The 12,500-nt window shown below is 46.4% G+C and overlaps 1 protein-coding gene across 1 annotated transcript in view; it reads right to left on the bottom strand.

Annotated features, from left to right (window-relative positions):
• The window catches only part of zfhx4 (zinc finger homeobox 4), a 130,631-nt gene that overhangs the window by 46,025 nt on the left and 72,106 nt on the right, over positions 1 to 12,500 (bottom strand). The window contains 1 exon segment of the mRNA XM_064949289.1: positions 7,585 to 7,819. Coding sequence (XP_064805361.1) covers positions 7,585 to 7,819 — 235 coding nt within the window.

Raw genomic sequence — 12,500 nt, 5'->3', positions numbered from 1 at the left:
CTGCTTGGTCTGATGGATGGAGAATGGTTGTTTCGTACTGCTTGGTCTGATGGATGGAGAACAGTTGTTTCGTACTGCTTGGTCTGATGGATGCAGAACGGTTGTTTTGTACCGCTTGGTCTGATGGATGGAGAATGGTTGTTTCGTACTGCTTGGTCTGATGGATGGAGAATGGTTGTTTCGTACCGCTTGGTCTGATGGATGGAGAACGGTTGTTTCGTACTGCTTGGTCTGATGGATGCAGAACGGTTGTTTCATACTGCTTGGTCTGATGGATAGAGAACGGTTGTTTCATACTGCTTGGTCTGATGGATGGAGAATGGTTGTTCATAGGGCTGGTCCATAGGGCTGGTTCATAGGGCTGGTCCATAGGGCTGGTTAATAGGGCTGGTCCATAGGGCTGGTCCATAGGGCTGGTCCATAGGGCTGGTACATAAGGCTGGTCCATAGGGCTGGTCCATAAGGCTGGTCCATAGGGCTGGTCCATAGGGCTGGTCCATAGGGCTGGTTCATAGGGCTGGCTCATAGGGCTGGTTCATAGGGCTGGTCCATAGGGCTAGTTCATAGGGCTGGTTCATAGGGCTGGTCCATAGGGCTGGTTCATAGGGCTGGTCCATAGGGCTGGTCCATAGGGCTGGTTCATAGGGCTGGTCCATAGGGCTGGTTCATAGGGCTGGTCCATAGGGCTGGTCCATAGGGCTGGTCCATAGGGCTGGTCCATAGGGCTGGTCCATAGGGCTGGTTCATAGGCTGGTCCATAGGGCTGGTCCATAGGGCTGGTCCATAGGGCTGGTTCATAGGGCTGGTCCATAGGGCTGGTCCATAGGGCTGGTTCATAAGGCTGGTCCATAGGGCTGGTCCATAAGGCTGGTCCATAAGGCTGGTCCATAGGGCTGGTCCATAGGGCTGGTTCATAGGGAGATATACAGTCTAATGGAGCAGCACTACACACACAGATACACTTTCAGAAGCAACTACTGCACAATCAAGCCTTTTCGCTTCAGATTCTTTGTCTCTTATCGTTTAACACTACATTTCATGTTTTTTTCCTTCAATAACATAACAGTGAGTCTGTCACAGTTTCAAACATTATCTATCAGCCATTAGTTTCATCTTAAAACTGAGGATGGAAAAACGTGACTGAGAACCAGTCCATTTGTCCTGCATGTACATCTATGTTAATGTTCTCATAGCAGCTCTATTCACCATCTAACTCTGTTATACAAACACGGAGGGAAAAACAATCATCTCATTTGGACTAACAACTTTTGGCCGCTGTTCAAAGCCAGACAACAAAATGGCTGAACTCTCTGTGTCATGTTGTGGAGGAATTCATTCTCCCTGTCTGGGATCTAAACTGGCATTCTCTATCAAGTCAATTTCCTTAAACTCTGCTGATTCTCCATAGGGTAGGAGGATTCATAAACACATACACACACACATGAAGGACGTGCACACACACACACATGAAGGACGTGCACACACACACATGAAGGACGTGCACACACACACACATGAAGGACGTGCACACACACACACATGAAGGACGTGCACACACACACATGAAGGACGTGCACACACACACATGAAGGACGTGCACACACACACATGAAGGACGTGCACACACACACATGAAGGACGTGCACACACACACATGAAGGACGTGCACACACACACATGAAGGACGTGCACACACACACATGGGTACAGAACATGGGCGGTGAGTGTTTTTGTTTCACGTTTTTATGGGGAAACCATTTTAACAAGCTCAAGTGTGTGTAAAAAGCTGCGTTGGCCGGCTCTTAGATTACATTGATTTACAAATGGGGGAACTCCACTTAAAACTCATGTTTAACCACATCACACTCACATGCTCACTCACACGCTCACAAACACGCACACACACTTAGCTCTATGGTGTTTACCTAGAGTAAATGAGGAGACAACTCTGCAATGACATGGGGAGTTACCGTCACCTAGGGACAACGGGCAGTGAGAGATTCTCAGACACACCCACAAGAAGCGAGACATGTTGATTACTACACGGCTAACTTACTGAGAAGTCACAGGGAAATGGGTGGGAGAGAGAGTGAGATAAATACTATTTTCTCGACTACAGCGACTCTCGTCCACCTTCCCTAGCCCCACATACAGATAGAACAAGTCCTAATAATTAGACAATAAAACCAGCATCAAACCTATTTCATGAAATCCACTCACAGGTATAGTCCTGAGCAATAGCAGGCTGTTATTCCCAGTGTGCCAGAGTTCTGCTTTAACAGAAAGACACCTGTCAGCACTTCAATAAATATGGTTCATAGCAACCAGTAACTAACCAATAGAAACTGTACAGGACAGGAGTTATGCAGCAGCAGAAACAAATGCTAAACTCACATGTACATAATCATCCACATGTACATAATCATCCACATGTACATAATCATCCACACGTACATAATCATCCACATGTACATAATCATCCACATGTACATAATCATCCACACGCACATAATCATCCACATGTACATAATCATCCACATGTACATAATCATCCACATGTACATAATCATCCACACGTACATAATCATCCACATGTACATAATCATCCACATGTATATTCATCCATATGTACATAATCATCCACACGTACATAATCATCCACATGTACATAATCATCCACATGCACATAATCATCCACATGTACATAATCATCCACATGTACATAATCATCCACATGCACATAATAATCATCCACATGCACATAATCATCCACATGTACATAATCATCCACACGCACATAATCATGCACATGTACTCAGTCTGTTCCCTATAGGCAATTATACAATCACATCTGCTCCATTGCAAAGAAAGTTCAGGTATTCTGAAAGGCCTGAAATGAATATCCACACTTCTCTCCAACTGTCTCCTTTATAGTGTAAAAGGAAACAGGTAAATCAGTTTTACTAGGTACGTGGTGAAATAATACCGCGGTTCCCCAAAAAATGATGCAGTATGGGAATAAGCAGAGCATCCAAGAACGTGCCCAGCAGCATCAACTCAAACCCTACACATCCTCCTTAGTGGAAATGCACTATGTGGCATACAACTGGGGGTATATACCCCCCTCCCCCCAAAAAACAATTTGTTTAACAGTGGAACATTTGAAAAAAATATTTGCATAGTAAGTTGTGGAGGAGACCGAAATGGACAGGAGCAGAGATTGAATGGAGAAAAAAAGTGAGTGTGTGTGAGTGTGAGTGTGTGTGAGTGTATGTGAGTGTGTGTGTGTGTGTGTGTGTGTGTGTGTGTGTGTGTGTGTGTGTGTGTGTGTGTGTGTGTGTGTGTGTGTGTGTATGTGAGTGTATGTGAATGTGTGTGTGTGTGAGTGTGTGTGAGTGTGTGTGTGTGTGTGTATGAGTGAGTGTATGTGAATGTGTGTGAGTGTGAGTGTGTGTGTGTGTGAGTGTATGTGAGTGTGTGTGTGAATGTGTGTGTGTGAGTGTGTGTGAGTGTATGTGTGTGAGACAGAATAAACTTTTAGGGAGAATAGGGGTGTGTGTGTGTTAAAAGGCACAGTAATGATTTATCTATCCTGGCTTGTCTTGTGGACCCAACTCCCTTGTGGACCCAACCCAAATCTGAATCACCTGTGATCCACTTCTAATTAAAACCAAACGTATAAACGGCCTACTTCTCTCTCAATATGGCAGCTCTCTCTACTTTTCTCCATACGGCCAAGGCTGTGTGTGTGTGTGTGTGTGTGTGTGTGTGTGTGTGTGTGTGTGTGTGTGTGTGTGTGTGTGTGTGTGTGTGTGTGTGTGTGTGTGTGTGTGTGTGTAGAATGAGAACTGCTATCACATGTGGTTCTCAGTACTGGACACATCTGGTTTGCGGGTCCATATATAAACAGGACACTTTGGGGAGCACAGATTAATGTCTAACACACACACACACACACACACACACACTAAAAGTGCACTGGAATGCCATTCAAAACGTGTTAGCCGTCCCTCCCGACAGGTCAAGCAAAGCAAAAACAAGTTAAGCACTCATTTCATTGTGCCGGATTAGCATAGGAATGATTATATAATAGACTATGACTGTGTCTTCTGGTTTAAATTACAGCCCCCCCCCTACACCGTAACCCCCCGACTCAAAGAAAACCATTCATCTTTTTGGTCTCTCAGAATGTTTTACAGTTCTGCTACACTTATTAGTGGCTGGCAGACCCTGGGCTTTTAAATGAAAGCCAAATTGCTTTGGTCATGAGAAAGGAAATGAAGGCTCACTCCAGGGAAAGACGTGTGTGTGTGTGTGTGTGTGTGTGTGTGTGTGTGTGTGTGTGTGTGTGTGTGTGTGTGTGTGTGTGTGTGTGTGTGTGTGTGTGTGTGTGTGTGTGTGTGCGTGCGTGCGTGCGTGTGTGTGTGATCCTCCCAAAGGCAGAGTTTCATAAGTCTGGGATGCCTGGGATGTCCCCGCACAGGGGACGGCAGAGTGTGTGTGTGTGTGGTGATATAAGCGTAGCACCATAATGGGAACAGCGTGCTCATTTTGGGGAGATTAGGTGGACTGCACTGCCTGACTCAAAAGACGTGATCTGAGTATGGCGGGTGAGAGGGATGGAGAGAGGGAGTGAGGGAGGGAGGGAGGGAGGGAGCGAGGGAGGGTTGGAGAGAGGGAGAGAGGGAGGGAAGGATGGAGAGAAGAAAGGAGGGAGGGATGGAGGGAGAGAAGAAGGGAGGGAGGACTGGAGGGAGGGAGGAATGGAGGGAAGGAGGGTGGGATGGAGGGAGGGATTGATGCTAAATAGGTAGTAAAATTGTTAATCAAATAGCTACCTGGACTGTCTGCATTGACCCATTTTGCACTAACTCTTTTGACTCATCACTTACACTGCTGCTACTGTCTATTATCTATCCTGTTGCCTGGTCACTTTATCCCTACATATACATGTATATATCTACCTGCATTGCCTCGTACCCCTGCACATGGACTCCGTACTGGTACCCTGTATATATAGCCATGTTATCGTTACTCATTGTGTATTTATTCCTCGTGCTATTTTTATTCATTTCTTTCAATTTTTTTCTCTCTGCATTTTTAGGAAGTAAGCATTTCATTGTTTACGAAGCATGTGACAAATAACATTTGATTTTATTTGATGAGGGAGGGAGGGAGGACGAGATGGAGGGAGAGATGGAGGGAGAGATGGAGGAAAAGATGGAGGGAGAGATGGAGGAAGAGATGGAGGAAGAGATGGAGGGAGAGATGGAGGAAGAGATGGAGGGAGAGATGGAAGCAGAGATGGAGGGAGAGATGGAAGGAGAGATGGAGGAAGAGATGGAGGGAGAGATGGAAAGAGAGATGGAGGAAGAGATGGAGGAAGAGATGGAGGAAGAGATGGAGGAAGAGATGGAGGGAGAGATGGAGGAAGAGATGGAGGGAGAGATGGAGGAAGAGATGGAGGGAGGGGGAGAGATGGAGGAAGAGATGGAGGGAGAGATGGAGGAAGAGATGGAGGGAGAGATGGAGGGAGATGGAGGAGAGATGGAGGGAGAGATGGAGGGAGAGATGGAGGAAGAGATGGAGGGAGAGATGGAGGAAGAGATGGAGGTAGAGATGGAAGGGGAGATGGAGGAAGAGATGGAGGAAGATATGGAGGGAGAGATGGAGGAAGAGATGGAGGGAGAGATGGAGGAAGAGATGGAAGGAGAGATGGAGGAAGAGATGGAGGAAGAGATGGAGGGAGAGATGGAGGGAGAGATGGATGAAGAGATGGAGGGAGAGATGGAGGGACAGATGAAGGAAGAGATGGAGGGAGAGATGGAGGGACAGATGGAGGAATAGATGGAGGGAGAGATGGAGGGAGAGATGGAGGAAGAGATGGAGGGAGAGATGGAGGGACAGATGGAGGAAGAGATGGAGGGAGAGATGGAGGGAGAGATGGAGGGAGAGATGGAGGAAGAGATGGAGGGAGAGATGGTTTGGTTGTGGTAGCAGGAAGGAACGGGCGTGGGTAAAGAATGGGGGAAACAAGGACTTAGACTAGTATGCTGTGGGTCCAAGTCCCATGTTTCAAATCAAATCCAAGAAAACCCATATAAAAAACGACTAAACCATTACCTTGTTGTTGTGGGCAGTCTTTGACGTGGTAGAGTTGGAGAGAGGGAGAGAGGGAGGGAAGGATGGAGAGAAGAAAGGAGGGAGGGATGGAGGGAGAGAAGAAGGGAGGGAGGACTGGAGGGAGGGAGGAATGGAGGGAAGGAGGGTGGGATGGAGGGAGGGATTGATGCTAAATAGGTAGTAAAATTGTTAATCAAATAGCTACCTGGACTGTCTGCATTGACCCATTTTGCACTAACTCTTTTGACTCATCACTTACACTGCTGCTACTGTCTATTATCTATCCTGTTGCCTGGTCACTTTATCCCTACATATACATGTATATATCTACCTGCATTGCCTCGTACCCCTGCACATGGACTCCGTACTGGTACCCTGTATATATAGCCATGTTATCGTTACTCATTGTGTATTTATTCCTCGTGCTATTTTTATTCATTTCTTTCAATTTTTTTCTCTCTGCATTTTTAGGAAGTAAGCATTTCATTGTTTACGAAGCATGTGACAAATAACATTTGATTTTATTTGATGAGGGAGGGAGGGAGGACGAGATGGAGGGAGAGATGGAGGGAGAGATGGAGGAAAAGATGGAGGGAGAGATGGAGGAAGAGATGGAGGAAGAGATGGAGGGAGAGATGGAGGAAGAGATGGAGGGAGAGATGGAAGCAGAGATGGAGGGAGAGATGGAAGGAGAGATGGAAAGAGAGATGGAGGAAGAGATGGAGGAAGAGATGGAGGAAGAGATGGAGGAAGAGATGGAGGGAGAGATGGAGGAAGAGATGGAGGGAGAGATGGAGGAAGAGATGGAGGGAGGGGGGGGGAGAGATGGAGGAAGAGATGGAGGGAGAGATGGAGGAAGAGATGGAGGGAGAGATGGAGGAAGAGATGGAGGGAGAGATGGAGGGAGAGATGGAGGAAGAGATGGAGGGAGAGATGGAGGAAGAGATGGAGGTAGAGATGGAAGGGGAGATGGAGGAAGAGATGGAGGAAGATATGGAGGGAGAGATGGAGGAAGAGATGGAGGGAGAGATGGAGGAAGAGATGGAAGGAGAGATGGAGGAAGAGATGGAGGAAGAGATGGAGGGAGAGATGGAGGGAGAGATGGAAGAAGAGATGGAGGGAGAGATGGAGGGACAGATGAAGGAAGAGATGGAGGGAGAGATGGAGGGACAGATGGAGGAAGAGATGGAGGGAGAGATGGAGGGAGAGATGGAGGAAGAGATGGAGGGAGAGATGGAGGGACAGATGGAGGAAGAGATGGAGGGAGAGATGGAGGGAGAGATGGAGGGAGAGATGGAGGAAGAGATGGAGGGAGAGATGGTTTGGTTGTGGTAGCAGGAAGGAACGGGCGTGGGTAAAGAATGGGGGAAACAAGGACTTAGACTAGTATGCTGTGGGTCCAAGTCCCATGTTTCAAATCAAATCCAAGAAAACCCATATAAAAAACGACTAAACCATTACCTTGTTGTTGTGGGCAGTCTTTGACGTGGTAGAGTTGGTGTAGATTCAGGCCATCTTCCTCTCCTCCCAGTCCCTGCTGGTGGAGCTGTAGCTTCCTCAGACCCTCGTTCTGCTGGTGGCGGGGGGAGCGAGCGTGCTGCACCAGGTTCAGACAGGCCTTGGTGGAGTAGTCACACAGGGCACAGTAGTACACACACTGCTCACCGCTGCACGCACTCTCCTGCTTCTGCAAGTGCTGTAGGAGAGAGGAGGAGAGAGTAGAGAGATTGTTAACATTTGTATGAGAAATAGCTTTTTGATTGATGGTCAAGGACAAAGGTGCAGACAGCAAACTTGCCTATACCTGAAGCACAGTATTCTGGGATTCACTATCATCTAGTAGGACAAATACAGTAGAGCCAATGTTCAAAATGTAGGAAAGAGACATAAACAAAGGATATTTCTGAGCGGACAGGAAAACAAATCCAGTGTGCTTAGAAGAAAGAAAGGATGGTAATAAACGGATGGAAGAAAAGCCCGATGGTACTGACAAGAAGGAGAGGAGGAACAAAATGAGGAGAGAAGAGACTCAAGTCAGGAGAGGAGAGACTCAAGTGAGGAGAGGAGAACAAAGTGAGGAGAGGAGAACAAAGTGAGGAGAGGAGAGACAAAGTGAGGAGAGGAGAGACAAAGTGAGGAGAGGAGAACAAAGTGTGGAGAGGAGAGACAAAGTGAGGAGAGGAGAGACTCAAGTCAGGAGAGGAGAGACTCAAGTCAGGAGAGGAGAGACTCAAGTGAGGAGAGGAGAACAAAGTCAGGAGAGGAGAACAAAGTGAGGAGAGGAGAGACAAAGTGAGGAGAGGAGAGACAAAGTGAGGAGAGGAGAGACTCAAGTCAGGAGAGGAGAGACTCAAGTGAGGAGAGGAGAGACTCAAGTGAGGAGAGGAGAACAAAGTGAGGAGAGGAGAACAAAGTGAGGAGAGGAGAGACAAAGTGAGGAGAGGAGAGACAAAGTGAGGAGAGGAGAGACTCAAGTCAGGAGAGGAGAGACTCAAGTGAGGAGAGGAGAGACAAAGTGAGGAGAGGAGAGACAAAGTGAGGAGCGGGCAGACAAAGTGAGGAGAGGAGAGACAAAGTGAGGAGAGGGGAGACAAAGTGAGGAGAGAGGAGACAAAGTGAGGAGAGGGGAGACTCAAGTCAGGAGAGGAGAGACAATGTGAGGAGAGGAGAGACAAAGTGAGGAGCGGGGAGACAAAGTGAGGAGAGGAGAGATAAAGTGAGGAGAGGGGAGACAAAGTGAGGAGAGACAAAGTGAGGAGAGGAGAGATAAAGTGAGGAGGGGAGAGATAAAGTGAGGAGAAGAGAGACAAAGTGGGGAGAGGAGAGACAAAGTGAGGAGAGGAGGTACAAAATGAGGAGAGGGGAGACAAAGTGAGGAGCGGAGAGACAAAGTGAGGAGAGGAGGTACAAAATGAGGAGAGGGGAGACAAAGTGAGGAGGGGAGAGACAAAGTGAGGAGAGGAGAGACAATGTGAGGAGAGGAGAGACAAAGTGAGGAGAGACAAAGTGAGGAGAGGAGAGATAAAGTGAGGAGGGGAGTGACAAAGTGAGGAGAAGAGAGACAAAGTGAGGAGAGGGGAGATAATGTGAGGAGAGGAGATACAAAGTGAGGAGAGGAGAGACAAAGTGAGGAGAGGAGAGACAAAGTGAGGAGAAGAGAGACAAATTGAGGAGAGGGGAGACAAAGTGAGGAGAAGAGAGACAAATTGAGGAGAGGGGAGACAAAGTGAGGAGAGGAGATACAAAGTGAGGACAGGAGAGACAATGTGAGGAGAGGAGAGACAAAGTGAGGAGCGGGGAGACAAAGTGAGGAGAGGAGAGATAAAGTGATGAGAGGGGAGACAAAGTGAGGAGAGAGGAGACAAAGTGAGGAGAGGAGAGACAAAGTGAGGAGAGGAGAGACAATGTGAGGAGAGGAGAGACAAAGTGAGGAGCGGAGAGACAAAGTGAGGAGAGGAGGTACAAAATGAGGAGAGGGGAGACAAAGTGAGGAGGGGAGAGACAAAGTGAGGAGAGGAGAGACAATGTGAGGAGAGACAAAGTGAGGAGAGGAGAGATAAAGTGAGGAGAGGGGAGACAAAGTGAGGAGAGGAGAGATAAAGTGAGGAGAGAGAAAATGAGGAGAGGAGAGACAAAGTGAGGAGAGGGGTGACAAAGTGAGGAGAGGAGAGATAAAGTGAGGAGAGACAAAGTGAGGAGAAGAGAGACAAAGTGAGGAGAAGAGAGACAAAGTGAGGAGAGGAGAGATAAAGTGAGGAGGGGAGTGACAAAGTGAGGAGAAGAGAGACAAAGTGAGGAGAGGAGAGATACAGTGAGGAGAGGGGTGACAAAGTGAGGAGAGGAGAGATAAAGTGAGGAGAGGGGAGACAAAGTGAGGAGAGACAAAGTGAGGAGAAGAGAGACAAAGTGAGGAGAGACAAAGTGAGGAGAAGAGAGACAAAGTGAGGAGAGGGGAGATAATGTGAGGAGAGGAGAGACAAAATTTAGTTTTTGAAAAGGTTTTTTCAAAAGTTCATTTGAAAAACCTGTTATTTCTCAGACACAGGACAACAGAAGTGTTAGGATTCACAGTGTGTGTGAGAGGGTGTGTGTGAGTGTGTGTATGTACCTAGCTGAGCTTCCTAAATCTACTCTTCAAACAAAATACTAAAACTAAGAACCTAAAAGTCATAAGACTAAGAGTGTGTAGAGGCAGAGCTGTTTTGTATGTGAGAAGCATGTTGTCCAGCTCTAGTTGTTATTATGAACAGCAGGGAAGGTGCTGTCAGTTGTAAGCTTGAATTTTGACCAACTCCCCTACCCCCACGCTTGCCCTCCACTAACACCCCCCTCCTCCCAGCCTCATACATCCGGGGAAGCCAAGCATATCAAGTGTGTCTCCATAGCTGGCGACCTAATGAACAATGGGCAGAAACAAAAGGCCAGGCTAGAAGCTTGATTAACTGATCCTCTGATAGAATACAGAGAGGGGAACATGCCGTCAAGCTGCAGGTGTGTGTGTGTGAGAGAGAGAGAGAGAGAGAGAGAGAGAGAGAGAGAGAGAGAGAGAGAGAGAGAGAGAGAGAGAGAGAGAGAGAGAGAGAGAGAGAGAGAAACCTGACTACTAAGGATTAGCCACATATCTAACGCACATCACCCCCCCTTCTCTCTTTCTCTTGGTCTTTGTTTTTTCAGAAAAAGAAACGTACAAGGTTTTTCTCACGAGGCAGTGGGATGTCCGTGACAGTCAGGGGCCCTTTCAGGGGTCTTAAGTTTTAATTAAGTCGGAGTTGTCAGAAGAAAGGCGCATGCACGCACACAGAGTGCTGGCCAGCGCTCACGGTCATTAATTACAGCTATCTTTGTTTCTCTGTGAAAGAGAGGCCTCCTTTTCTGCCTGTGTAGACAGACACGCTCAGAGAGCACAGCTAACACTCTGCAAGGCCACACCGAGACACTAACCTCTTTCTTTCTGTCTCTTTTTGTCCCTCTTTATGTCCCTCTGCAACCAAACTCCATACATAAGAAATACTAATTCTTCCCCTGCTTTTCAGAGAGTACAGAGGGAGACACACAAAGAAAGAACCCAGCAGCCATCTTGTTGTGAGCCATGATGAAGACAACAACATGTTCGTGTGTTCTGCAGGGTTGGGGTCAATTACAATTTAATTCTTCAATTCACTCATGAAGTGAAAAATGTACGTCGAATTCAATTCGAATTTCAAACATTTTCATGTTATTGAAATTGAATTGAATTTGAATTGTAAAAACATATAATGTTTGGAATGTCATTGGAATGTAATATTTGTGCATTTCCCAGATAATGGAATTACTGGACTTAGTATGAAACATTAACTGCAGAATTAGTTTTGTGTTTGTATTTATTCCAGATCCCCATTAGCTGTTGCCAAGGCAGCAGCTACTCTTCCTGGGGTCCAATCACAATTACACACAATAAAACAATACATAACCCAACACATTATTACACACTACTCTACTATAACATCTCTACAATACAGAATACATAACCCAACACATTATTACACACTACTCTACTATAACATCTCTACAATACAGAATACACAATACAGCAAAATAACAATATTAAAATGTATTTTTGTGTAGCAGTGGACCTGCTGAGGGGAGGACGGCTCATAACAATGTCTGGAATGGAGTCAATGGACTGGTATCAACCACATGGAAACCACGTCTTTGATATGTTTGATACTGTTCCATTCACTCCATTCCAGCCATTGTTATGAGCCGTCCTCCCCTCAGCAGATCCACTGGTGTGTAGAGTGCATGTGTTAGCATGTGTTTGCAAATGCTGTATGAAATTTGAATCATTTCAGCTTGTATTTCTATATTTCCAGATAGCTAGGTTGTCTGAACCGTGATTAGCCTGAAAGCCTGAGGGAATTTGAATTGAGATTTGTGGAATTGTTGGGGATCATATTGAATTGCTGGAATTGACCTAACTTTAGGAATTGACAAGAATTGCCCTATCTCTCAACGTAAAGACTTGAATTGAATTAAATGGAATTTACAGGAAGATGTAATTGAAATAGAATTGAATTAGTGGAACTAACCCCAACATGGTGTCCTGTGGTACATGACAACCCCAGACAATACTATTTATAATAACTAGGCCAGATGAACAAACTCTGCTGCTTCAGAGTGACACTTCTTTCAACAGGGCCACTCATATTGTTCTCACTTAATTCAAACTATTTCTGACTACCGTTATCGTGTGTGTGTCAGTGTGTGTGTCAGTGTGTGTGTCAGTGTGTGTGTCAGTTGTGTGTGTCAGTGTGTGTGTCAGTGTGTGTGTCAGTGTGTGTGTCAGTGTGTGTGTCAGTGTGTGTGTCAGTGTGTGTGTCAGTGTGTGTGTCAGTGTG

This window comes from Oncorhynchus masou, chromosome 30, assembly GCF_036934945.1.
Source record: "Oncorhynchus masou masou isolate Uvic2021 chromosome 30, UVic_Omas_1.1, whole genome shotgun sequence".
Classification (NCBI taxonomy): domain Eukaryota; kingdom Metazoa; phylum Chordata; class Actinopteri; order Salmoniformes; family Salmonidae; genus Oncorhynchus; species Oncorhynchus masou.
The sequence above is the reverse complement of the archived record's forward strand: the minus strand, read 5'-3'. Positions and strand labels throughout refer to the sequence as shown.